The following is a 24,615-nucleotide window of genomic DNA, read 5'->3' on the forward strand; positions in this document are numbered from 1 at the left end:
ACTACCCCCATGGCCCAACACACACACACACACACACACACACACACACACACACACACACACACACACACACACACACACACACACAGATATACCACCACCACCTCTCAGTATAGGACCCAAGGCACTCAGCAAGCTCCTTTTTTGAGCGAAAAGTCCTCTGTCAGCTAAATTATTCACTAGGACGTTTTTTACCCCTCCCATGTTTGCCAGTGTTGACATACTTTGTAATTTGTTTGATCCCCTGGTGAATACCCCCCCCCCAAACACACACACACACACACACACACACACACACACACTTCCATCCCATCCTCTTTTGCTGTGTTGGACAGTTCCAGCCAGAGCACTTTTGTCCACATCTCTGCATCTTGACTCTGCGACCAGAGCGAGAGGAGATGTGCAGGATGATGAGCGTGAGATCGATTAGCACCCTGGCAGCAGGAAGAAAAGGCAAAAGATCAGAAAGCAGTGTCTGACCGCAGTGACCCGACGGTGTTCGCAGGTCCTCTCATTGAGCTCGGGGTGTTTTGAGTTCACTGGATGCTTGCTGCAGTGTCACAGTTGAGAGGAAAACGAAATGGGTGGGGGGGGGGGAATTCTTCCACAGTGATGACTGTGCATTACATAAATGGAATGAGAACAATTGGCTTTCCATCAGAGGGAGCATTATTTAAATGACCAATCATTACTGTTCTGTTGGGTGTACTTGGCCAGTTACCCCACTCTTCCCGAGCCGTCCCGGTCATTGCCCCACCCCGTCTGCCGATCCGGGGGGGGGGGGGCTGCAGACTACCACATGCTTCCTCTGATACGTCTGGAGTCGCCAGCTGCTTCTTTTTACCTGACAGTGAGGAGTTTTGCCACGGGGATGTAGCGTGTGGGGGGAATCACCCAAGTCCCCCCCCCCCGAACAGGTGTCCCGACCGACCAGAGGAGGCGCTAGTGCAGCGACCAGGACACATACCCACATCCGGCTTCCCACCGACAGACACGGCCAATTGTGTCTGTAGGGATGCCCAACCAAGCTGGAGGTAACACGGGGATTCGAACAGGCAATCCCCGTGTTTGTAGGCAACGGAATAGACCGCCACACCACCTGGACACCCAATTCCCCTGACTTTTGTTTGATAATTCGCTCACTTTTACATGATGTGTGTCACTGTATGCTTTTCTATTTTGCAATACGCACACAGTTTCACCCTGTCTCATTTTGACTGTTCATTCTATACCTCTATACCTATACCTTCATACCTATTCTCTGTTCCTGTCAGGTGTGGAGCCTCCTAAGGACCGCACATTTGTGCGTCTGCAGCGCCGCCATATCAACGTGCCGCTCTACAGCATCCTGTCCACCATCACCATACTGGGCATGCTCATGGCCGGGGCCTTCCTCTTCTTCAACATCAAGAACCGCAACCACCGGTCAGTTTGCCATAATTCAATGCACCTTTAAGAGTGGGAGGGTGGAGAGAGGGTCGGATAGAGGCTGTGTAAAGCTAACGGGGTTGAAATGGGTAAAACCAGGTTAGAGTGAGGGTGGAGGGGTGGGCTAAAGGAGATGTTTCACTTCAGAGCAGTGGAAGAGTGGTATTAATGGCCTATTGAGGGGAAAGTGATGAGGGAGGAAAGGGGAGGGAAGGGCAATTTAAAGAATGAAAGTGAGTACATCTACTTGAAACGTGAATTCCTATTATTAGGTGTTAAGAGGGGCAGCGTGACTAAGGAGGTAGAGCGGGTCATCTAGTAACTGGAAGGTCGTTGGTTCAGTCCCCGGCTCCTCCAGAGAGAGTGTCGAAGTGTCCTTGAGCAAGACATCTAACTGCTCCTGATGAGCAGGTCGGCGCTTTGCATGGCAGCCTCCATCATCAGTGTATGGATGTGTGTGTGGATGGCTGAATGTGAGGCATGCGCTGTAAAGCACTTGGAGTGGTCAGTAAAAGCACTATATAGTAAATGCAGATCTTTTTTTTTATGAGTTTATAGCAACATTTTAGTTATTACAGCCATATGGATATTGGTGATGCAATTTGTCTAATATCCACAGCTACATGTTTTTATTTTTGGGGGGGGGGGGGTTTTACCCCTTTTTCTCCCCAATTGTACTTGGCCAACCACCCCACTCTTTCAAGCCATCCCAGTCGCTGCTCCACTCCCTCTGCCGATCCAGGGAGGGCTGCAGACTACCACATGCCTCCTCCCATACACGTGGAGTCGCCAGCCTCTTCTTTCCACCTGACAGTGAGGAGTTTTGCCAGGGGGACATAGCACGTGGGAGGATCACACTATTCCCCCCCAGTTCCCCCTCCCCCCCGAACAGGCACCCTGACTGACCAGAGGAGGCGCTAGTGCAGCGACGAGGACATATACCCACATCCGGCTTCCCACCTGCAGACAATTGTGTCTGAAGGGACAACCGACCAAGCCGGAGGTAACACGGGGATTCAAACCGGCGATCCCCATGTTGGCAGGCAACGGGGTAGACCACCACACTACCCGTATGCCCCACATCTGCCTGATTCTTTGCATAATCATTGTGTGCTTCATGAAAACAACATGTTTACTGCTTCCCTGTGTCTCTCGGCCCTTACGTCTATGCGATAGATTTCTGTCACTTTAATTGACATGCAGTTTTTTTATTTTGGTGGGAAAACAAAATCAGATGACAACATCATTCATATAAGTATTTAAAACGAGTGAAAGTGGACGACAACGTTGTCATCGGCATTCGGCACACTGGCAGCCATGTTTTTTTGTCACCCAGGATCTGCGGCTTCCCCTTACGTGTACAGATTCAAAACCAGAAAGAGGTCAGAGCAAGACGTTCAAATGCATTAACCGATCCAAAGAAAAACATGCAGGGGTCTTGATCAGGTTTTGAATACGTAGATTAAGACCTTTTGGAGAGCTGACTAAGATGTTCGCACAAGCATTTCATTAATTGCAGTATTACCATAATTGGGGTAAGATTAGTGTGCACGTTGTAGGTATGTACTTATTTAATTATTATTCTGTCCAATTTGCTGATTCTCTCTTCTTCTTCTTCTTCTTCTTCTTCTTCTTCTTCTTCTTCTTCTTCTTCTGTAGACTAATCAAGATGTCCAGTCCCTACATGAACAACCTGATCATTCTAGGAGGAATGCTCTCCTACGCCTCAATCTTCCTCTTCGGCCTGGACGGAGGCTTTGTCTCCGACAAGGAGTTTGAGACCCTCTGCACTGTGAGTCCCATTGGCTCTCTTCCTTCACACTTCATGCATAGATACAGAGCCTGCACAGGGGGGGCGCAAACCATCGTTTTAAACCCTGCCAGGAATATTAATGTAGGTTGCATTAAAAAAAAAAAAAGGATGACAGAATTACCATAATGTCCACAATTCAAAGCTTGGGGCTCATGTTCATCCCTGGATATGTGATTTCTATTTCAGACGTTCGGCCAACATTTGCAGTTGTTTTGCATTTGTAATATTTAGTTAGAAGACTTTGATTTTGTTATCGCTTGTACCTTGGCACCACTCCCGTTTACTTGTGTTTTTAGATCCTCCCACCAGACAGTCATATTCTGAATTCAGATCAGTCAACCTCAACCTCAACGTGTGGTCTGAGAGTTTTACGGAATAAGTTATGCATGTTAAAATGGGTGCCCTAAACTTATTCAAAATACGGAGCATACTGCAAAATAGATTCCGTTCTGCAGTACATCATCACGTTAGTATTTTGCTTTTGTAGGGTACAAGATAAGTAAAGAGTCCAGCCCCTCTCCAGGAATTTGGTACCAGAGCCCATGCTATGTGTGGAGGTGAGCCCAACTATATCTAGTTGGTACTGCTGCACTTCCTGCACCAGCTCAGGCTCCTTCCCTGCCAGAGAGGTCACATTCCACATCCCGGTGACCAGTCTGCGATGCCGGAAGTCGGCACGCCCCGGTCCCCGCCTTTGTCTGCTGCCCGGCTTGCATTGCACCATACCCCGATGCTCATCCCCATGGGTGGTGGGTCCACAGGGTAGTTGAGGTGGTTCGGGCATCTGATTACGATGCCTCCTGGGCAACTTCCTTTCGAGGTTTTCTGGGCACGTTCAACCGGGAGGAGACCCCGGGGTAGGCCCAGAACTCACTGGAGGGACTACATGTCCAGTCTGGCCTGGGAACGCCTTGGGATCCCCCAGGAGGAGCTGGAGGGCATTTCTGGGGAGAGGGACGTCTGGAGTGCCCTGCTTAGCTTGCTGCTACTGTGACCCGACCCAGGAGAAGTGGCTGATGATGAGATGAGATGAGATGAGATGAGATGAGATGAGATGAGATGAGATGAGATGAGATGAGATGAGATGGGATGGGATGGGATGGGATGAGATGAGATGAGATGAGATGAGATGAGATGAGATGAGATGAGATGAGATGAGATGAGATGAGAAGTCCGTACATTCAGGAGACAGACAGTAGTTGGGAGGTTGGGTACGACAAAATGTCAGCCCCCGAGCAGGCTGAGCTGTCACTGGGAGGACTCAGGATGTTGGTCATTTTCTTATGTTTATATGTGGGTGAGATGTAGTGAAGCAAGCTTCTGACCGTAACACTAACAATCTCAGTTGTGTCAAAGCATTCCTCAATATTACTGTTGTTTCAGAGGACTGCAACATTTTCACATTCTCCTCACCAGCGTGCATAATTATAAGACCAACAGAGTGTCAAGTTTTCTGATCAAATATTAATCACATTTGAGACCGCCTCAAGACCATTACAACAGTGCAAAAAAATAAATAAATAAAAAAATTCAGTCTCTAGCTAGCCCAGAGTCCATTAAGGATCTCCCTTAGCTGGCATTGGAGTGCGCCAGTGTGAGCCGCTGGATTAATTAGGGAGTTTTGATTACAGTGATAACTGGCTTCCACGGAGATACCACTCTCCCAGGCACACACACACACACACACACATATACACACACACACACACACACACACACACACCTAAATAATGTTAGGCAAGGCACGTCTGGAGCTGCCAGTGCCCAGCACAGCTCTGCTGCAGGGCCAAAATGGAGCTCGTCAGATCAGGCCAGGTGCTAAGGCACTGGGGCGCAGGCGTTGATCCATCCACCGCCAATCAATATGCGGCGCTCCCTGTCTGAATAGGTGGCATAATGGTTTTCTGCTGTCTCCCCAACCTAGTACTCTCTGGCTTTATTGCTTTCTAGATATATGGGCTCAAATGTGCGGGCGCGTCATGTATATGTGGACGAATGGAGACAGAGAAACACACACACACACATACAAATACAGTATGTGTATGTCATCTAAAGCAGACAGACACATGTACATAAATACAAAAACTGAAGCTATGTTGGGATTTTGAAGTTTATATCAAAATTTTCACATCAGTAAAGGCACCAGCAGAATGTGTTGTTTCAGAGGAGTGATCCTTCTTTACTTTTCATTACGACCATACGCTCTCAGGAGTTTGACAGCTTCTGCCATCCAGAGCTTCCTCTCATCAGAGCTCAGCGCTCCAAGAACAAAACGCAACGAAAACAACAAAAAACTGACAACTTCCTATTTTTAGCATGTTTCGCGGCTGCTGTTTTGAGCAAACCTCTCTTTTGACCAAAGAAGAAATGCAAATAGACGTCGGCTCAAATCTCATTTGAACTCCCGATGAGGTTGAAGCAAGCTAATGTGTGTTTTTGTTCAGGTTCGCACGTGGATCCTCATTGTCGGCTACACAACAGCATTTGGCGCCATGTTTGCCAAGACCTGGAGGGTGCATGCAATCTTCAAGAACGTGAAGATGAAGAAGAAGGTATGAAAAGTTATTTTTTATTATTTCTCGTCATTTGACTTTCTTTTTTTTTTTCAAGCAAACCCCATCACACAAACGTGGGACGCTAACAGCTTCATTTTTGCACGCTTGCTCGTTTTAATTAGGGTTATAAATGATTCATAAACGAGTCGGTCATTTTTTTCATCTTATCATAACACACATCGTTGCTTTCATATTTTGATTATTTTTTTCTGATGTGTTAATTGTGGGGGGGGCAGGAAGTGACATCACGCCTGCTGTTCCCATCCTGTTTTTTTTTTTACCCTACTCTGTTGACATCAAACAAATCCCCCGTTAGCGCCGTCACAACCTGAAACAGTCAAAGATCACGTCTCCACATTCCCTTTGATAAGGTGTGAGCGACTTGAGGGGGTTTTATTTGTGCCTGTTTGTCGGTGTTTTGAAGAGGTCTGATGGAGCGAGCGATATGGGAGCTGAACAGAGCTAGCCGGCATCCCAAATTGGCCATTATGGCCCTCAGATATGGATATAATCTCCCCTAATTTAATTGCCTCTAAACCTTTTATTATTATGGGATCATTGACTCGAGATAATTGTGTCATAATTTGTGGTCTTTAAAGACAGCACGCCGGGCTGCTTGTCATACGGCTAACGTAGCTAGCTAGCTCTATGACAAACCTAGCTGTATGTGTTACCCCTCCTTTTCTCCTCAGTTGTACTTGGCCAATCACCCCACTCTTCTGAGCCGTCCCGGTCACTGCTCCACCTCCTCTGTCGATCCGGGGAGGGCTGCAGACTACCACATGCCTCCTTCGATACATGTAGAGTCGCCAACTGCTTCTTTTCACCTGACAGTGAGGAGTTTCGCCAGGGGGACGTAGCACGTGGGAGGATCACGCTATTCCCCCCCGGTTCCCCGACCGACCAGAGGAGGCGCTAGTGCAACGACCAGGACACATACCCACATCCGGCTTCCCACCCACAGACATGGCCAGCTGTGTCTGTAGGGACGCCCGACCAAGCCAGAGGTAACGCGGGGATTCAAACTGGCGATCCCCGTGTTGGTAGGCAACGGAATAGACTGCTACACTACCCGGACACCGTATGTGTTAATCTTAAGTGGACAGATATTGGTAACATAAAATGAAGGGGCTCAGCTGTCCACCACTGAACAACTAAACCGCCAGTCAAAGCTTCCAAATCAAGACAGATTTGCATGGTTTTGGTAACCTGTGAGCTTCGATTAATTGCATTTGTGGAGAGGTCACGTCATAGTTGTTAGTACAGCAGGGATTATAAGGAAGCTGTGATTTTTCTTTGGAGTCCAGCTTCAAGAGCAAGGATCCGGTCCCTGCCAGTGAACGAGCAAACAAACAAATGGCCGAAGAAAATCCTCATCTGTTTAGAAACAGGAAAGCCCAGGAGGAATTTAATTCCACATCCTGATCACTCAGGAACCATTAACAATTTAAAAGAGTTCAGCTCACTAGTTTTCACTCCGGTTTCACTCAAGCTGATGGGGGATGTTGTGGTTAGAAATTGGAAATGGGTGTAGTTATGCTGTATACCGCACACATTTAGTTTACAATCCGTTATCATATTGGTCATTATCGCCTCGTGATGATAATGTTGCTCAGTGTTGCCGAACAGTCGAGTCAAAACCTTCCGCAGTATGGGTATTAATTAAGCAAACACACCATATTGTGTGCTTATATGATTAGTTGAATGACACGAAGCCTTGTGATCAATTAGGCTGAGTGGCTCTCCACACTATGCCACCCCAAAGATGTTTGAAGGACACAAGCCCACACACAAGCACATAAGGGAATGACCATTTCAGTGTGAGACTGTACCATGGTCGAGACCCTCTGGTGGAAAGTCACACTGAGAACAGCAAACTTGGACTTGTGCAAGATTCATTAACACAACAGTTCAATCAGAGGCTCGGCTCTCAATCAATCCAAATGTCCTTATCAGGGGTAGTGTGCAGTCTATAATAATCCGTTTGCAGGGACTGGAAGCAGCAGTTCAAACCGGTTGTCATAGACACACTGTCCAGAGGGTCAGCATCCCTGAGCTTCTTTTGCTGCCTGCAGGACACGTACACAAGGGCATCCGGGTGGCGTAGCGGTCTGTTTCGTTGCCTACCAACACAGGGATCGCCTGGTCGAATCCCCGTGTTACCTCCAGCTTGGTCGGGCGTCCCTACAGACACAATTGGCTGTGGGAAGCCAGATGTGGGTATGTGTCCTGGTCGCTGCACTAGCATCTCGTCCTGTCAGTCGGGGTGCCTGTTCAGGGGGAAATGGGGGGAATAGCGTGAACCTCCCATGCGCTACATCCCCCTGACGAAACTCCTCACTGTCAGGTGAAAAGAAGCGGCTGGTGACTCCACATATATCGGAGGAAGCATGTGGTAATCTGCAGCCCTCCCCAGATCGGCAAAGGGGGTGGAGCAGCGACCCGGACTGCTCGGGAAATAGGGTAATTGGCCAAGTACAATTAGGGAGATAAGGGGGGGCGGGAACATACTCACAAAGGAAGAAGTGCTGATGACTCCGTGATTCTTCCTGCCTCCAAACAAATCGCCGGACCACGCACAGAGACCATCACTGAAGGAAATAATAAAAATCCTACACTTAAACTTGGAACGACATTTTCAGCATTTAGCAGGAGGGCATCACTGAGCAACATGTTTCAGTTACAATAAATATCCTGCTGTAACCCAGTCCTAACCGTGAAGTCTCACGCGGCTTTTGAGAGCCACCAGAGTACACGTGTGCTCTTACGTATGTTCGTGCTTATTGTCACAAAAAGACACAAACGACTGGCACCCACTGACCCGCTTTTAGTGTTTCTTCCTGTGAAATAGAGACCGAAATACAGATGGCCTTGTAAGCATCTGACACAATCTCTTTCACTAGCCTGGTTATGTAAAGTGGTGCCAGGCTCTTAGTGTGTCATAACTGTGCTTTGCTTTCTTGCATATATATATATATATATATATATATATATATATATATATATATATAGAGAGAGAGAGAGAGAGAGAGAGAGAGAGAGAGAGAGAGAGAGAGAGAGAGAGAGAGAGAGATCTCATATACTCTCTCTCGCTCTCATCAGAGGAAGCGTGGGTGGCCTGCCATGGAGTGAGTGGGAGGAGAGGATGGAGGGAGGGGGGGCTTTTAAAAGTAAAGGATGATGGATGGAAGGGGGAACATGGTGGCAGGGGGGATGTGGGGAAGAAAGAGGGAGGCGGGGGAGATACACAGAGCAGCGAGAGAGGGAGAAGAGAAGAAGGCAAAGTAAGTGAGACGGAGTGGCAGAGAAGTTAGGTTAGCTGCCTTGAGAGGTGAAGGGAAAGGGTCTGAAAGGTTGAAGGACAGAAGGAAAGAGAGAGAGAGGAGAGCGGAAGTGCGGTATGGGAAAAATTCCAAGACATCTCCAATGTGTGCATTATTTTGTATTTCCTGTGCAATGCTGGGGTCAGGCCAAGGCTTCCGCGTCGTGCTGGTTCTCTCAGCTGTGTCCAAACGGATGACACTGGACTTGCCCTCATATTGTTTCTATTCAGGGTCTTTTTCCGAGTAGTCATTTGAGGGAAACAAAACAGTTTTGCTCCTGTGAACTCGGTAGCACTGGTATGACACTGCATTGCCAATTATCTCTGCTCAGTTTCCCCTCCCCGCTCCCGCCTCCCCTTGCTAAACTCCCTTCACTCCACTCAAGCAGAGACAAAACAAATGTTTCCTCAGAAGCAATATGCAGCCCGGCCTCATGCTTCAAGCCCTAAATCTCGAGATGGATTCCCTGTTGTTTCAGGGCTTGGGGTGGGTCTGTGGGCAGTTAGCTAGTGGACACACACACACACACACACACACATGGCTCTCTCCAAATTGAAGTGCAGGTGATCAGGCTGCAGTGGGGTGTATTCATTGGTACCTGTTTTTTTTTTCCTTCCTCTCCCCAAAGACTTATTAGCCATTCCCTCTTTAAATTGGAAGCCAAAAGTCCCCCGCAATCGCTCACTTCCGTCCTTGTGCCTGCCCTCCACCCCTTCCCCTGTGCAGTCTTTCTCTCCGTCTCTGGTACGCCGGGAGAGCATGCGCTGTAAATCAGGGGTGCACTCGATAAGGGGTCGCGCCCTGCGCTCCTTCACTCCTTAAAGAGCTCCGTGTCAGGGGCAGCACAGGAGGCCTGTCAGTCATTGTCCTCCTCTGGCGCTCAACCCTGTCAACCCCACCCTGCCACATGCACACACACACACACACACACACACAAAGTCCCAGACACCCGACTCATTTGTAGTCACAACTCAAGCCCTGCTCAAACTGCACTGGCGCTTCGTGCCGTCGAGTTGGCAGGGATTTGGAATAATTTGTTATTTTCGTCCAAATGCAAATCTGCCACATCTGTAATTTGAAAATGAAAAAGTTCTGGCGTGGCTTTCCTACCGTATTTTGGTGAAGAAAGAGGTTCAGTGATAATACTAGTCCCCCCTACGCACTGAAATCTTGGTCCCTGTAGTTGTAATTTCGTTTTGGCGCTCCATTTGTTTTCGTTTTTTTATCCCTCTTTCATAGAGGAGCTACTTTCTTTTTTATCTCCTGTCATGAAATCTCGAACTTACACATTTTTGTTCAGGGTGCCAGTAATTCCAGAAAAAAAATTCATTATCCCGTATGAATGTCCTTCATGAAGTAAAGTGGTACAGAGGAGATTCATTAATTAAACAAGGTCTCAATATACTACTAGTCCTGAGCAAAATGGGCTTCGGTCTGACTGCTTGGCTGACATTGCTTGTTTTTGTTTTGTTGTTTTCTTTTTTGTTTTTTTTTACTTAAGCATCTGTAGTGAGAGTAGGGAGCAGGTTGAGGAGAGCCTGGGCAGGTGGAGGTATGCACTGGAGAGAAGAGGAATGAAAGTCAGTAGGAGCAAGACAGAATACATATGCATGAATGAGAGGGAGGACAGCGGAATGGTGAGGATGCAAGGAGTAGAGGTGACAAAGGCGTATGAGTTTAAATACTTGGGGTTAACTGTCCAAAGTAACGGGGAGTGCAGAAGAGAGGTGAATAAGAGAGTGCAGGCAGGGTGGAGTGGGTGGAGAAGAATGTCAGGAGTGATTTGCGACAGAAGGGTACCAGCGAGAGTTAAAGGGAAGGTTTACAAGATGGTTGTGAGACCAGCTATGCTATATGGTTTGGAGACAGTGGCACTGATGAAAAGACAGGAGGGGGAGCTGGAAGTGGCAGAGTTGAAGATGATAAGTTTCACTGGGAGTGATGAAGAAGGACAGGATTAAGAATGATTATATTAGAGGGACAGCTCAGGTTGGACGACTTGGAGACAAAGCAAGAGAGGCAAGGTTGAGATGGCTTGGACATGTGTGGAGGAGAGATGCTGGGTATATTGGGAGAAAGATGCTGAATATGGAGCTGCCAGGGAAGAGGAAAAGAGGAAGGCCAAAGTGGAGGTTTATGGATGTGGTGAGGGAGGACATGCAGGTGGCTGGTGTGACAGAGGAAGATGCAGAGGACAGGAAGAGATGGAATCAGATGATCCGCTGTGGTGACCCCTAACAGGAGCAGCTGAAAGTAGTAGTAGTAGTAGTAGTAGTAAGCTTAATAGTAAGTGAGGTACACCCACAAAAATTGAAAGGGATACACACAAAAGTTTGCACAGTAAACAACAAGACTAGGTCAAACCCTAATACTATATGGTTGGACTGTGTACGGTCAATGTTGGAAATTGTGGCCAGTTTGTTACAGGGATAGTTAGTGGTAGTGTCTAAAATGTGAATTCCTGGTTATTAAATATTCATCTGCAATTTTATGAAGCGCTGCCAGTAATATTTGTTGTTAAAGTGTACTGAAGTAGCATATCACATGACATGGCTAAGCTATGTTTGAGTAAAAGAGTAAAAAAAAGAACGAAAAAAAAAAGGTTATAAATGCAGTTGCAAGAACAATATTTTCCACCCATATCTTGGGATATTTTATTTAAAAGAGAACTTAATTTAATTGTAATTATAGCTATTCTAATTATCTGTTAGCTCCCCCTGCTCTTTCATCTGTTTCTATCTGCGGATGTTTCTTGTTTTTCTAAGACTCAGTCTGTGCCGACAGGTGAATTCACAGAGAAGGGGTTGTTGCAGCTGCTGACAGCAGCATGAATTGCACATCACTTGCAACTGCTATCTGCCCCGTCTCCAGGTCCGATTGACAAAGATGCTGGGCTTACGATATTACAGTGCAAACATGCCTATAGAGGTTTGCAACCGAGTGCAATTTGCCCTTGTTCTGCCTCTGATTGCAATTATGCATGTGCCAAAGTATAAATGGTGGCTTTGCACCAAGAACACAGTAGGCAGGTTCAATGCCATCCTTGATGTCATCAAGTATAGCAGAAATTGTTTGACCTGCCAACCTGTTTGGGCTCAGTTAAATCAAAAATTGATATTCTCCTGCGAAATATCCGCTCACGAGCACGCCTGGCACGACGATACCTTCATCTGGCTATAAGCGCTGCTGCCATGTTCACTGGAAAGTCGGGGCATCAATTACCACCAACTCTCTGAAGATGCCAATAATTTTCTCTCTAGCTGTGTGTGGCTATTAGCACAGGTGTTTTTGTGAATTGGACTTTTTTTTCTTTCTTTTTTTTAACAATGAGGCTCATTTGCACAGAAAGGGGCCAATTTTGCACCAAATGTATGCAGATTGAAGATTCAAGAACTTGTCATTGTGCAAGCACAGTGAAATTGCAGTTGTGTCAATCTCAAATGGTGCATACAATGAATAAATAAGACATAAAAGCGGTAAGAACTATAAAATATCAACAATAAAAAGTACAGATTCTAAACAATGTAAGTACAAAATATAAGCGGTATTAAGTATAAAATATAAATTACGATAAACTTACAAGGTGCAAAAACATCATCAGTAAAAATGCAGTAAAGGTGTGGTGGACAGATATGAAGGGTTTTAAAGTAACGTGTGAGTAAATATTGCAAATATTGCACTTGCTCAATGGTGGCAGCACACCAGTCTCGGCAAACTGAGACGTCTGAGTTCATTAGTGCCACTGCTTTTGGAAAAAAGCTGTTTTACAGTCTCTTGGTGTGTGTGCGGATTGATCTGGAGGACCTACCTGACGGGAGGAGTTGAAACATGGTGTCCAGGGTATGTAATGTCTTTTAAGATGTTCTTAGCGCTCCTCACACAGTGAGTGCTGTGAAGATGTTCTAGTGAAGGCAGCTCAATGCCAACAATGTTCTGCGCTGTTCCCACAACACGCTGGAGGGCTTTTTTGTCAGCTTTGGTGCATCTGTTGTACCAGGTTGTCGTGCAGTTTGTTAGGATCAGGAATCAGGAATACTTGATTTGCCATTTCACTTCATGCATTTGCGCACATGAAATGAAACGAAATGCCGTTTCCCACAGCAGTACAACACAAATTAAAAAACAAGCACAAAACATCCTGGATGCACCCACGCTCCAAACATTGGCACCTATTGGACTACATCATTGTGAGACGTGCTGATACAAAAGACGTCTTACTCACTCGTGCAATGAGAGGTGCTGAGTGCTGGACAGATCACCGGCTCATCATGACCAGGCTCCAGGTGGAGGTACGCCCTGCTGTTCGTCTCCAAAGGTCAGGAAAGAAGAGGCTTGACTGTACCCGGCTAGAAAAGGCTGAGGTCCAGAACAATCTCCGCCTCTCTCTGGCTGAAAACCTGGAAGACATTGAGCTTCTCTTGAGCACGGATGATTCCATTGACAGGAAATGGTCTTCCGTGAGCTCCAGACTCTACAAGGCAGCATCCCAATCCATCGGTTACAAGTGCAGAAAACACCAGGACTGGTTCAATGACAACACAGGCACAATAACTTCCATACTCAAAGGCATGCATAAAGCACACAGTGCTGTCCTCAACAATCCCACATCAGCTACACTCCGGCAACAATGGCAAGCATCCAGGAGAGAGGTGCAGTCAAAATTGCGTGCCCTGCAGAATGAGTGGTGGATATCGAAGGCAAATGAAATACAATCCCATGCCGATAGAAATGATATGCACAACTTTTATGATGCAGTGAAAACCATCTACGGCCCAAGAAACTGCTCTGTCTCCCCCCTGAAGTCTGATGATGGTACCACCCTCATAAAAGACCAGAAATTCATCACAAAAAGATGGGCAGAACATTTTGAGACTCTTTTGAACCAGCCCTCCCCAACAGATCCCTCGATCTTGGATGAACTACCTGTCCGCCCCACCATCCAAGACCTTGACCTTCCACCAACCTTTGAAGAGGTTCATTGTGCAGTTAGGTCGCTGAAAAATAACAAGACCCCTGGCCCTGACAGTATCCCTGCAGAGATTTTTAAACAGGGAGGCTACCTCTGCACCCGTGCACTTTTCCTGTTCATCTCACACGTATGGAAGAACGAAACTGTCCCTCAGCAGTGGAGGGATGCTAACATCATCTCCATATATAAAGGCAAAGGAGACAAGTCCCTCTGTGGCAACAGCCGTGGCATTTCACTACTGGCTGTTGCTGGAAAAGTCCTGGCCAAACTCATGTTACACAGGCTGGTAAAACACATCTCAGAGGAGCTGTTGCCTGAGTCACAGTGTGGGTTTAGGAGGAATAGGAGTACTGTGGACATGGTGTTCACAGCACGGCAACTCCAAGAGAAGTGCAGGGAGCAACATCAGAACCTCTTCATAGCCTTCATCGACCTGTCAAAGGCTTTCGACACAGTCAACAGGGACATCCTATGGAACATCCTCCTGAAGTTTGGCTGTCCACGAAAGTTTGTCAACATCCTTCAAAGATTTCACGTGGGGATGATGGCACGTGTGACCATTGGAGGCCAGGAATCTGAGCCCTTCAGGGTGTGCACCGGGGTACGTCAGGGGTGCATCCTTGCTCCAGTTCTTTTTAACATCTTCCTCCTGTGTGTGACATTGCTGCTCCACAAGGAAATCAGGAAGGACAGTGGGGTTACTGTGGACTTCAGACTAGATGGAAGCCTATTTAACATCCGTAGGCTCCAAGCGGTCACAAAAATGACATCGGAGCACATCATTGAGTTACAGTACGCAGATGACTGTGCAGTTGTGGCCCACACACCCGAGGCACTACAAGCTACCCTTGCAGCTGCTACAAGGGCGTATGGTAGGCTGGGGCTCTCTATAAATGTGACAAAGACTGAAGTAATATGCCAGTGGGCATCTACTCCTCCATCTCATTCACCAACCTTCAACATCTCCGACAAACCACTTGCAACAGTGGAATCCTTCAAATACCTGGGTAGCTTTCTCTCTGACGACTGCAGCATCGACAGGGAGATGCAAAACCGGATTAAACAAGCGTCATCCTCTTTTGGCAGACTTAGGAGAAGGGTCTTTCAAAACAAAGACCTCAACCTCCACACCAAAATATCTGTCTACTTGGCAGTTGTCATCACGACTCTCCTCTACAGCTGTGAGGCGTGGACCCTGTACAGCCACCACCTCAGGATGCTTGAGGCCTTCCACATCAGATGCCTACAATGCATCCTGAGGATAACCTGGCGTGACCGAGTGCCCCATACTGAAATACTCCGCAAGACCAACTGCATCAGCATGGAGGCTACCGTCACCCAGTACCAACTTCGATGGCTCGGTCACGTCATCAGGATGCCAAAGGAGCGCTTACCGCGTAAAGTGCTGTATGGCCAGCTACATCTTGGCCGCCGCTTGGCAGGGGGCCAGAAAAAACGGTACAAAGACCAACTGAAGACCATCATAAAGAAGTGCGGCCTGAACCCGAGCCAGCTGGAAGACACTGCCGCCCAACGCTCCATCTGGCGGCAGCTCTGTCAACAAGGGGTGCAAAACCTCGAGAAGGACCGCGGTGATCGACGGACCAGAAGACGTCTGAAGAGACATGAAGCCAGTACCACACCTACACCCCCAGTCAGTGATTTCACCTGTTCTGTCTGTGGCAGACATTGTGGATCGCGGATTGGGCTTTACAGCCATAAGAAGACTCACAAGTGACAGAGGCAGGATTGTCATCATCGGACACGACGGACAACCTAAAGCAAGCAAACAACACAAAGACAAAAACACATCCAAAACCTACAGGAACACACATATCCAAATTAACACGTATATCAAAACTAAACAAAAAATCACTGTCCAAGGGAACGAATGCCAGCCAGGATGAATGTTGGAACTGCCGGTCTGCATGGGCTAGCAGTTAACTTAGCTCCAGGCAGGGGCTGTGGTCCCAGGATGCTCTCTGTGGTGCATCTATAGAAGTTGACAAGTAGCTTTTGGGGGAGTTTGGCTGTCCTTAACCTCCTCAGAAAATAAAGGCATTGTTGTGCCTTACCTATCACTGCTGAGGTGTTGTCAGCCCAGGAGAGGTCCTCTGTGATGGTGACCCCCAGGAACCTGGAGCTGGGGACTCACGCCACAGCCTCTGTGTCTATATGTGGACAGGACTCTGGGATCTTCTTGGAGGTCCCAGAGTCCACAATAATCTCCTTGGTCGTTTTGGTGTTTAAGACCAGGTTGTTGTTGGCACACCATATTGTCAGGTTCTGAACCTCCTGCCTGTATGCAGCTTTGTCGTTGTCTGATTTGAGCCCGATGACTGTCGTATCATCTTCAAACTTAACAATAGTGTTTGAGTTGTGGATGGGTTGGCAGTCTTGTGTGAACAGTGCATAAAGGAGGGGGCTCAGCACACAGCCCTGGGGGACACCAGTGCTCAGGATGAGGGTGGAGGGTTTGTACTTTCTAAGTCTTACAGTCTGGGAATGGTTGATGAGGAAGTCCAGTATCCAGTTGAATATGGTGGGAGTTAGTCCTAGTTTGTGGAGTTTGACGATCAGCTTGTTTGGTATGAGGGAGTTAAACGCCAAGCTGTAATCAACAAAGAGCATCCTGAAGTATGTGTTGGGTCTTTCCACGTGAGAGAGGGCTGTATTTAGAGCCAAACAGATGGCATCCTCAGTCAATGTGTTTTCCCGGCAAGCTAACTGGTGTTGGGCTAGATCAGCTGGGACAGTGTCTTTAATGTGAGTGAGTGCCAGTCGTTCAAAACATTTTGAAATGACAGGGGTGAGAGCGACTGGCCGATAGTTATTGGGACAGGTTACCACAGGTTTTTTGGGAACGGGCATGAAAGTATTGGATTTGAGGCATGCAGGGACTGCATAAGGATAGAGAGAGGTTAAAAATGTGTGTAAATACCTCTGCTAGCTGGTCAACACAGGCCTTGAGTGTGCACCCTTGTACACCATCAGGTCCTGCTGCTTTCCGTGTGTTGATGCTGCGGAGGGTCCGCCGCACCTCTGGAGTGTGTAGGAAAAGGGTCTGTTTGTCTCTCAATGGTTTGAAACCGACTGGAGGTTGGTTATTGTCTTTGTTAAAGCGAGCAAAGAAGTTGTCAAATTCCACCGCTAGGTTGGCCGTGTTGTTGGCTGGTGTATGCTGTGTGTTATTTTCTCTTTTGGATGCCTTGCCACATCTTTCGTGGGTTGGAGTCACTGTTGAAGCCCTCCTCAATTCGTAGTTTGTAGTTGTGTTTTGCAGATCTGATACCGCTCTTAAGGTTCACTCTAGTGATGCTGTAGGCAAAGTGTCTTCTGATGTAAAAGCCACATCTCTTGCCCTGAGGAGCCGTTTGACTTCACTGTTCATCCATGGTTTGGGTACACTCGGATCCTTTTGCTCACAGTGACATTGTCCATGCAGAAGTGTACCCCTCCAGAGCTGTCTTATGGGGCAAATATACTCCATTCTGTGTGTTCAAAACAGTGCACGATGGCACGAGCGGCCTTCTAGCTCAACTGTGTCAACTGGTATGTTGTGATTCAGCCACGTCTCCGTCAAAATCAGAACACAGCAGTCCCTTGTAGTTCTCTGTGTAGCGATACTCAGTCTTAGCTCATCCATTTTGTTGGCGAGTGATCTTACATTGGTGAGAAAAACATGAGAGGGAGGAGTTTCGTATGGAGCGACCCGTAGCCAGTTTAGCAAACCAGCTCGCTTACCCCGCGTCTCTTTCCTCTCCCTGCACCGTCTGCATCGCCTTCCCCCAGGATAGGGATACACATTAAGACTTGGTGGTCTGAGAATCTCCTGAAGTATTGTTTTTGAGTTGAAATGGCTGTTGCCTGCCACCCAATGACTGCTGGGATAGGCTCCAGCATCCCCGCAACCCTGACAGCAGGATAAGCGGTTTGGATAATGGCTGATGGATGGATGGTGTTCTGTACAGTCCGTGCCAATCTTTAAAAGTTCTTGGCAACTGTAGTGAATGTTCGCCCTCATTTCCTTGACTAGGGAGATGATCATGGTCAATATTAATAACAACAAGAAGCACCGGTAAGAGGAGCACTAAGCCACTTCATCTGTGCGTGCCGCCAATAAATTACCTAATGTAATGTACCTAATGTAAATATGTTCTAATAGGACCGGAGCACCGAGACGCTATTTGCTTGGCAGTGTATTTAGGGGTGCATTTTCACCCTTTGCAGGTGGTTTGAGAATTACACTGTTTCTTTTCGTCTCATTGGTGCAGGTTTAGTGGCCGCCAAAGCCGCACAATCCTTTTGTGAATTCAACAGTGGGTGTTTTGTCAGACTGATTGTTATTTGGAATGCTTTAAAGAGCTACTTAACACTTAAATGTGTTTTTTGAGCTGTAAACTGAATGATATGACTATACAGTGATAAAACACATCAATGCTGGTGTTAATATTGGCATTTCTTACCAAATTTATAAAAGATCGGCATTTCATGGGTTTAAAATGGCTCAAAACGCTGTCCACTGTTTTAAATTAGCCCTGAACCTTGCAAGGCAGATGCTGATGTAGAGTCGATTGGTTGGGAAGTATCTATCTACATCATGAGAAAAAAAAAGAAAAAAAAGAATGTTAAAATGCCCTCTAATCAGAGGTGGGTGACCCACCTCCCCCTTCCATCTGCGGGGCATCCGTATTGAAGCGTCTTCCTGGGTCATGTTCGATGCCGTACTGGAAGGCAGGCCGGTGGAGGGGACCACGGTGCTGTGCGGTGGTGACTCTGGATGCACGCTGTGCCCTTCTTGCGGATCTCCCCTAGGCATCAGACCTGGGGGAGAAGTTACTTTTTAGCTGTGCGCCCTCCCTCCTGTGTCTCGGCGCTTGGCCAACCAATCGTGTAACTTCAGTGACGTTGTTGTTCACCTGATGCATGATCTGATGTCGCCATGGCGGTGTTGTTCCCACAACATCATAATTAATGTTGCTCCAGGACCATCATTGCAACGGACCAATCATGTTGTTGTGATGTTGTGCCTTTGCGACACGGGAAAAAGACTGGGAAAAGTACCCAAGCTAACCTAGCATAACCTCAACTGAACCCGAACCTTAACCGATAGCTAACCTTAAACTGACCGATAGGTAACCTTAACCTAACACTTATCTTATCCTGACCTTAACTGATCACTAATCTTAACCTAACCGATAGCTAACTTTAAACTGACTGATCGGTAACCTTAACCTAACACTTATCTTATCCTGACCTTAACTGATCGCTAATCTTAACCTAACCGATAGCTAACCTTAAACTGACCGATCGGTAACCTTAACCTAACACTTACCTTATCCTGACCTTAACTGATCGCCAATCTTAACCTAACTGATAGCTAACCTTAAACTGACCGATAGGTAACCTTAACCTAACACTTACCATATCCTGACCTTAAACGATCGCTAACCTTAACCTAACCGCTAGCTAACCCACGCTAATCCAGGCACGAAATCACAACAACAGTCAATTGCAATTATGGTCCTGGAGCAACATTAATTATGTCATAGGAACAACGCCAGTCATGTCAAACATGATCGCTCAGTCAGTCAGTCTAGTCTAGCCAGTCTAGTCCAGTCAGTCCGGTCCTCCACAACACTAAAAGCTTCATGACGTGTGTGCACATCAGAGGTCTGGATAAAGCTGGTCAACAACACTGCCACTGACTAATAAACGCCCAAACCGATAAATCGGGTATGAGCTACTGAGTCACAAAAATGACAAAAGCAACAAATCAGGTTTTGTGACACAGTTGATTGGCTTCTGAACGATTGCAGTGGCTCCTTTACCAGATGCTCCGTACAAGCAGTGTTTCTGCATGGGCAGCGCCGTGATCGTCGCCGTTCCAGACTTGACCACACAGTGACGCGTGAAATGCACGATGGAGGACAGATTCCACGGTGCCATGCGCTTCCCAAATGTCGTCAGTGCCTCCAACTGTGTCGAGACACTTAAACGAATGGGGGTGGATTTTGCAGGGCCACACTCTGTGAACGGGAAATGAGCTGGTCACGCGTGCAGGGAAATAGCAACTGTTATTGCAAACTTCCCGACCGGCCTTGCCTGCATGGCTTGCTGTTGAGTACAAAACAGTTGGCAATGAAGGGCGCTTCTCCTGAGTGTGTGTGTGTGTGTGTGTGTGTGTGTGTGTGTGTGTGTGTGTGTGAAAATTATGTTTTTTTATGATTAATGTCCCAGGGGCAAGTTTCTAATTCAATCTGTGTCGCCATTGTCATAAACGAAACTGAATCAAAGGAACGTTGTCGTTTTACTCATTGCATCAGTAGAAAGACATAAAAAGACAAAAAAGTCTGTGGACAAATTTTCCACCTTACTAATTATAAGGACATCGAAAACAGCATCTTGGTTTGACTTGTTTACAAGCAAAGACGCGTCCAAATTCTTTAGCGCGTAAGAGCGGTTTAAGTTGACAGAGAACTCATGTAATTTTACACAGTCACATGGCGGTACATTTATTCTTTCAGTTGTGATTTTAGCATTCGTTCATCCATCCATTATCCAAGCCGCTTATCCAAATTCAGGTCGCGGGATGCTGGAGTCTATCCCAGCAGTCACAGGGCGGCAGGCGGGGAGACATCCTGGACAGGTGGCCAGTCCATCACAGGGCCAACACACATTCACACCTAGGGACAATTTAGTACGGCCAATCCACCTGACCTACATGTCTTTGGATTGTGGGAGGAAACCGGAGTCCTCAGAGGAAACCCACACAGACACGGGGAGAACATGCGAACTCCACACAGAGGATGACCCGGGACGACCCCCAAGGTTGGACTACCCTGGGGCTCAAACCCAGGACCTTCTTGCTGTGAGGCGACCGTGCTAACCACTTGTTAATCACTTGTTAACGTCAAATGAAACCAAAGTACCACACCCCGTTCTCCGTTTCCTTGTGGTTTTCTTTTGGCACTGTTAACCAAAACGTGAAAAAATTCAAAACACTTTTATAGAATAATCACTTTAATAGGGGATGTATAATTAATATTCACCAAAGTTTTAAATACCTTATAACTTAAAACTACTACTACTACTTTCAGCTGCTCCCATTAGGGGTCACCACAGCGGATCATCTGTTTCTATTTCTTCCTGTCCTCTGTATGTTCCACCTGCGTGTCCTCCCTCGCCACATCCATAAACCTCCTCTTTGGCCTTCCTCTTTTCCTCTTCCCTGGCAGCTCCATATTCAGCATCCTTCTCCCAATATACCCAGCATCTCTCCTCCACACATGTCTAAGCCATCTCAACCCAAACCATCCAACCTGACCTGTCCCTCTAATATACTCGTTTCTAATCCTGTCCTTCTTTGTCACTCACAATGAAAATTTTAGCATCTACAACTCTGCCACCTCCAGCTCCACCTCCTGTGTTTTCATCAGTGCCACTGTCTCCAAACCATATAACATAGCTGGTCTCACAACCATCTTGTAAACCTTCCCTTTAACTCTTGCTGGTACCCTTCTGTCACAAATCACTCCTGACACTCTTCTCCACCCTGCCTGCACTCTCTTCTTCACCTCTCTTCTGCACTCCTTGTTACTTCAGATAGTTAACCCCAAGTATTTAAACTCATATGCCTTTGTCATCTCTATTCCTTGCCTCCTCACCATTCCACTGTCCTCCCTCTCAGTCACGCATATGTATTCTGTCTTGCTCCTGACTTTCATTCCTCTTCTCTCCAGTGCATACCTCCACCTCTCCAGGCTCTCCTCAACCCGCACCCTACTCTCGCTACAGGTCACAATGTCATCCGCAAACATCATATTCCACGGAGACTCCTGCCTGACCTCGTCTGTCAACCTGTCCATCACCATTGCAAAGAAGAAAGGGCTCAGAGCCGATCCTTGATGTAATCCCATCTCCACCTTGAACCCATCCGACCTTATAACTTAAAGTTTTGCCTGCGAAATCAACTGGTTGGTTTGTCAGCTTCTAGGTGGAGCAGAACCTTTAATGTTCTCTTTTGTTATTAATATGTTAAACTCCCGTATGTGCGGCGGATGTCGCTGCCAAAGATGGGGACCAGTCCATCAGTTGGGATGATTCTACCATTACATCAGTCTAGACACCAGAGCGGCAGGGTTGGGGACGGTACATACAGCGCATACAGCACATTATATCCAGTGTTTGGGCTCATAAATTATGGAGTGATCTTTTTCCAGGCTTTTCTTTACAGTTGGTTTTAAACACTTCATGACCGTTGAAACGCAAACAGTTACAATCCATTGTAATTATAACACAAATTCCTCCTCAAAAAAAAAGAGGGGGCGGAGTATTGTGTTAATTCATCATCATGTACAAGTAATTAACTTTGACTACAACATACAAGGCGGCACGGTGGCGCAGTAGCTAGCGTGGTCGCCTCACAGCAGGAAGGTCATTCGTTCATTTAATTTAATTATCTGGCCTTAAATTCTGTGTCATAATGTGACATTTACTTCAACCAACCATCGGTTGTGACCCACTGGTACAAATCAGTCTATCCGTCACAGTTAACAGTGCTTTACTGTGTAGAATAATTAGTCCATTCTTAGTTAACCTAGTTAGGCTTTCTGTCTAACTGAGAAAGCCTGAAGAGAAACTATTGGAGGGCAAAATGCCGGCTGACCAGAGGTACATGTACCATCTATGTATTAAATTGAAAATATGGCCGCATTTATTATAATTTCAATAAAAAAGTGGGACTTTAAACATGCCCTAATTGCTGATCATATAAAATGATAGTGCGTTAATTCCTTCCGTCAGATTTTATTTCTCTTGGAAATAGAGGCATCATATTTTTTTTTATCCCCTGTCATCAATCAAATCATGTGTCAGTAGCTTACCAGAGACCATCTCAAAGTTGGTAACAGACCATCGCTCAGGCTCATATTGCAGACCTTTTGTAACCTTGCCCTGCTTCTAGCATGTGGCCCGAAAGCACGGCGGTAGTATATCTCAAGGAAATGTCTTTGCCCTGCCTATATGTTTGTCCATAGGCCGCAGCGCATCAAAAGGCAGCAGATCAAAAAACAACCCCCTCATGAATGTCATGCCGCGCCCAGCGGCAGATGGGAGACCTGTGAGAAGCCGCCGCGCTGCATCTCGGCCATGTGATATCCTCCGAACCCACTGCCCCGCCTGTCTTCCTTGACCTTTGCTTTGATCTCTGGTCCTGGACAGTCAAACGCTGTTATAAATAAAGATCACACAGGGGGCATGGCTTTCATCCCTGCAAAGTTCACCGTACAAAAGAACGGCTTTAGTGATTGACAGGAATCGCACTCGGCATTCCGTGGCCAGAAGGTAGCAGTGCGGTGGTTTGTTGCTCCACTGTTGGCAAATGCTGACGGTGTATTTCTGAAATTAAACTGCTTAAAATGACTCTACAAACACACTCACCATACACTGTAATGTAGTAGTTTCTAAATAAGCGTACCGTCGGGGCGTCCAGGTGGCGTAATGGTCTATTCTGTTGCCTACCAACACGGGGATCGCCGGTTCAAATCCCTGTGTTGCCTCTCGGCTTGGTCGGGCGTCCCTACACACACAATTGGCCGTGTCTGCGGGCGGGAAGCCGGATGTGGGTGTGTGTCCTGGTCGCTGCACTAGCGCCTCCTCTGGTCGGTCAGGGCTCCTGTTCGGGGTGGAGGGGGAAATGGGGGGGAATAGCGTGATCCTCCCACATGCTACATCCCCCTGACGAAACTCCTCACTGTCAGGTGAAAAGAAGTGGCTTGTGACTCCACATGTATCGGAGGAGGCATGTGGTAGTCTGCAGCCCTCCCCGGATCAGCAGAGGGGGTGGAGCAGCGACTGGGACAGCTCTGAGAAATAGGGTAATTGGCCAAGTACAGTTGGGAGAAAAAGAGGGAAATTTTTAAAAATAATAATAATAAGCATACCATTGAGCTGTTAGGTCACTGGCCTTTAACAAAGCTAGCTCTTACAATCGCTGCTGTGCTTCCAGTCGTTAATTTTCAAACTAAGTTACCTCCTTGCCTTTTCTCATCTGCCATCTACCTACTTTTGTCCCCATCCAGATCATTAAGGACCAGAAGTTGTTGATTATTGTCGGTGGGATGCTGTTGATCGACCTGTGCATCCTCATTTGCTGGCAGATCGTGGATCCTCTCAAGAGGACCGTGGAAGAATACAGCTTAGAGGTCAGTATGTTCCCTGGAGAAAAAAAAGAGGTTATTTCAACATTTGCTGACGTCATCAGAGATGCAAATCTTGGCTGTGAACATCAAAAAGGGCCTAATATTTTGCATTTTCCATATTCATTAGGATTATTACTGGGTTTTTGTATTGTTTATGTTGATTCAACGCTGTTTGTTGCAGCTGAGAGCGTCCTTGTGACACAGTTTCTCACTAAAAACACCTGCACACTTGGATCTTGGGAGAACAAAATGTCTGCCTTGGGCTGTAGCACTAGTGTCTTTGTTATGCATGTTATTTTTGGGTCAGGATCTGAGCCATCGCTGC

At 46.9% G+C, this 24,615-nt stretch overlaps 1 protein-coding gene across 1 annotated transcript in view; it reads left to right on the forward strand.

Annotated features, from left to right (window-relative positions):
- Window positions 1-24,615, forward strand: part of gabbr2 (gamma-aminobutyric acid (GABA) B receptor, 2) — a 296,990-nt gene that overhangs the window by 196,783 nt on the left and 75,592 nt on the right. Inside the window, exons 10-13 of the mRNA XM_056298819.1 lie at window positions 1,275-1,425; window positions 3,088-3,220; window positions 5,686-5,793; window positions 24,171-24,293. Of these exons, the coding sequence (XP_056154794.1) occupies window positions 1,275-1,425; window positions 3,088-3,220; window positions 5,686-5,793; window positions 24,171-24,293 (515 nt within the window). The remainder of the gene's footprint in view (window positions 1-1,274; window positions 1,426-3,087; window positions 3,221-5,685; window positions 5,794-24,170; window positions 24,294-24,615) is intronic.

Source organism: Lampris incognitus, chromosome 18 (assembly GCF_029633865.1).
Source record: "Lampris incognitus isolate fLamInc1 chromosome 18, fLamInc1.hap2, whole genome shotgun sequence".
Lineage (NCBI taxonomy): Eukaryota > Metazoa > Chordata > Actinopteri > Lampriformes > Lampridae > Lampris > Lampris incognitus.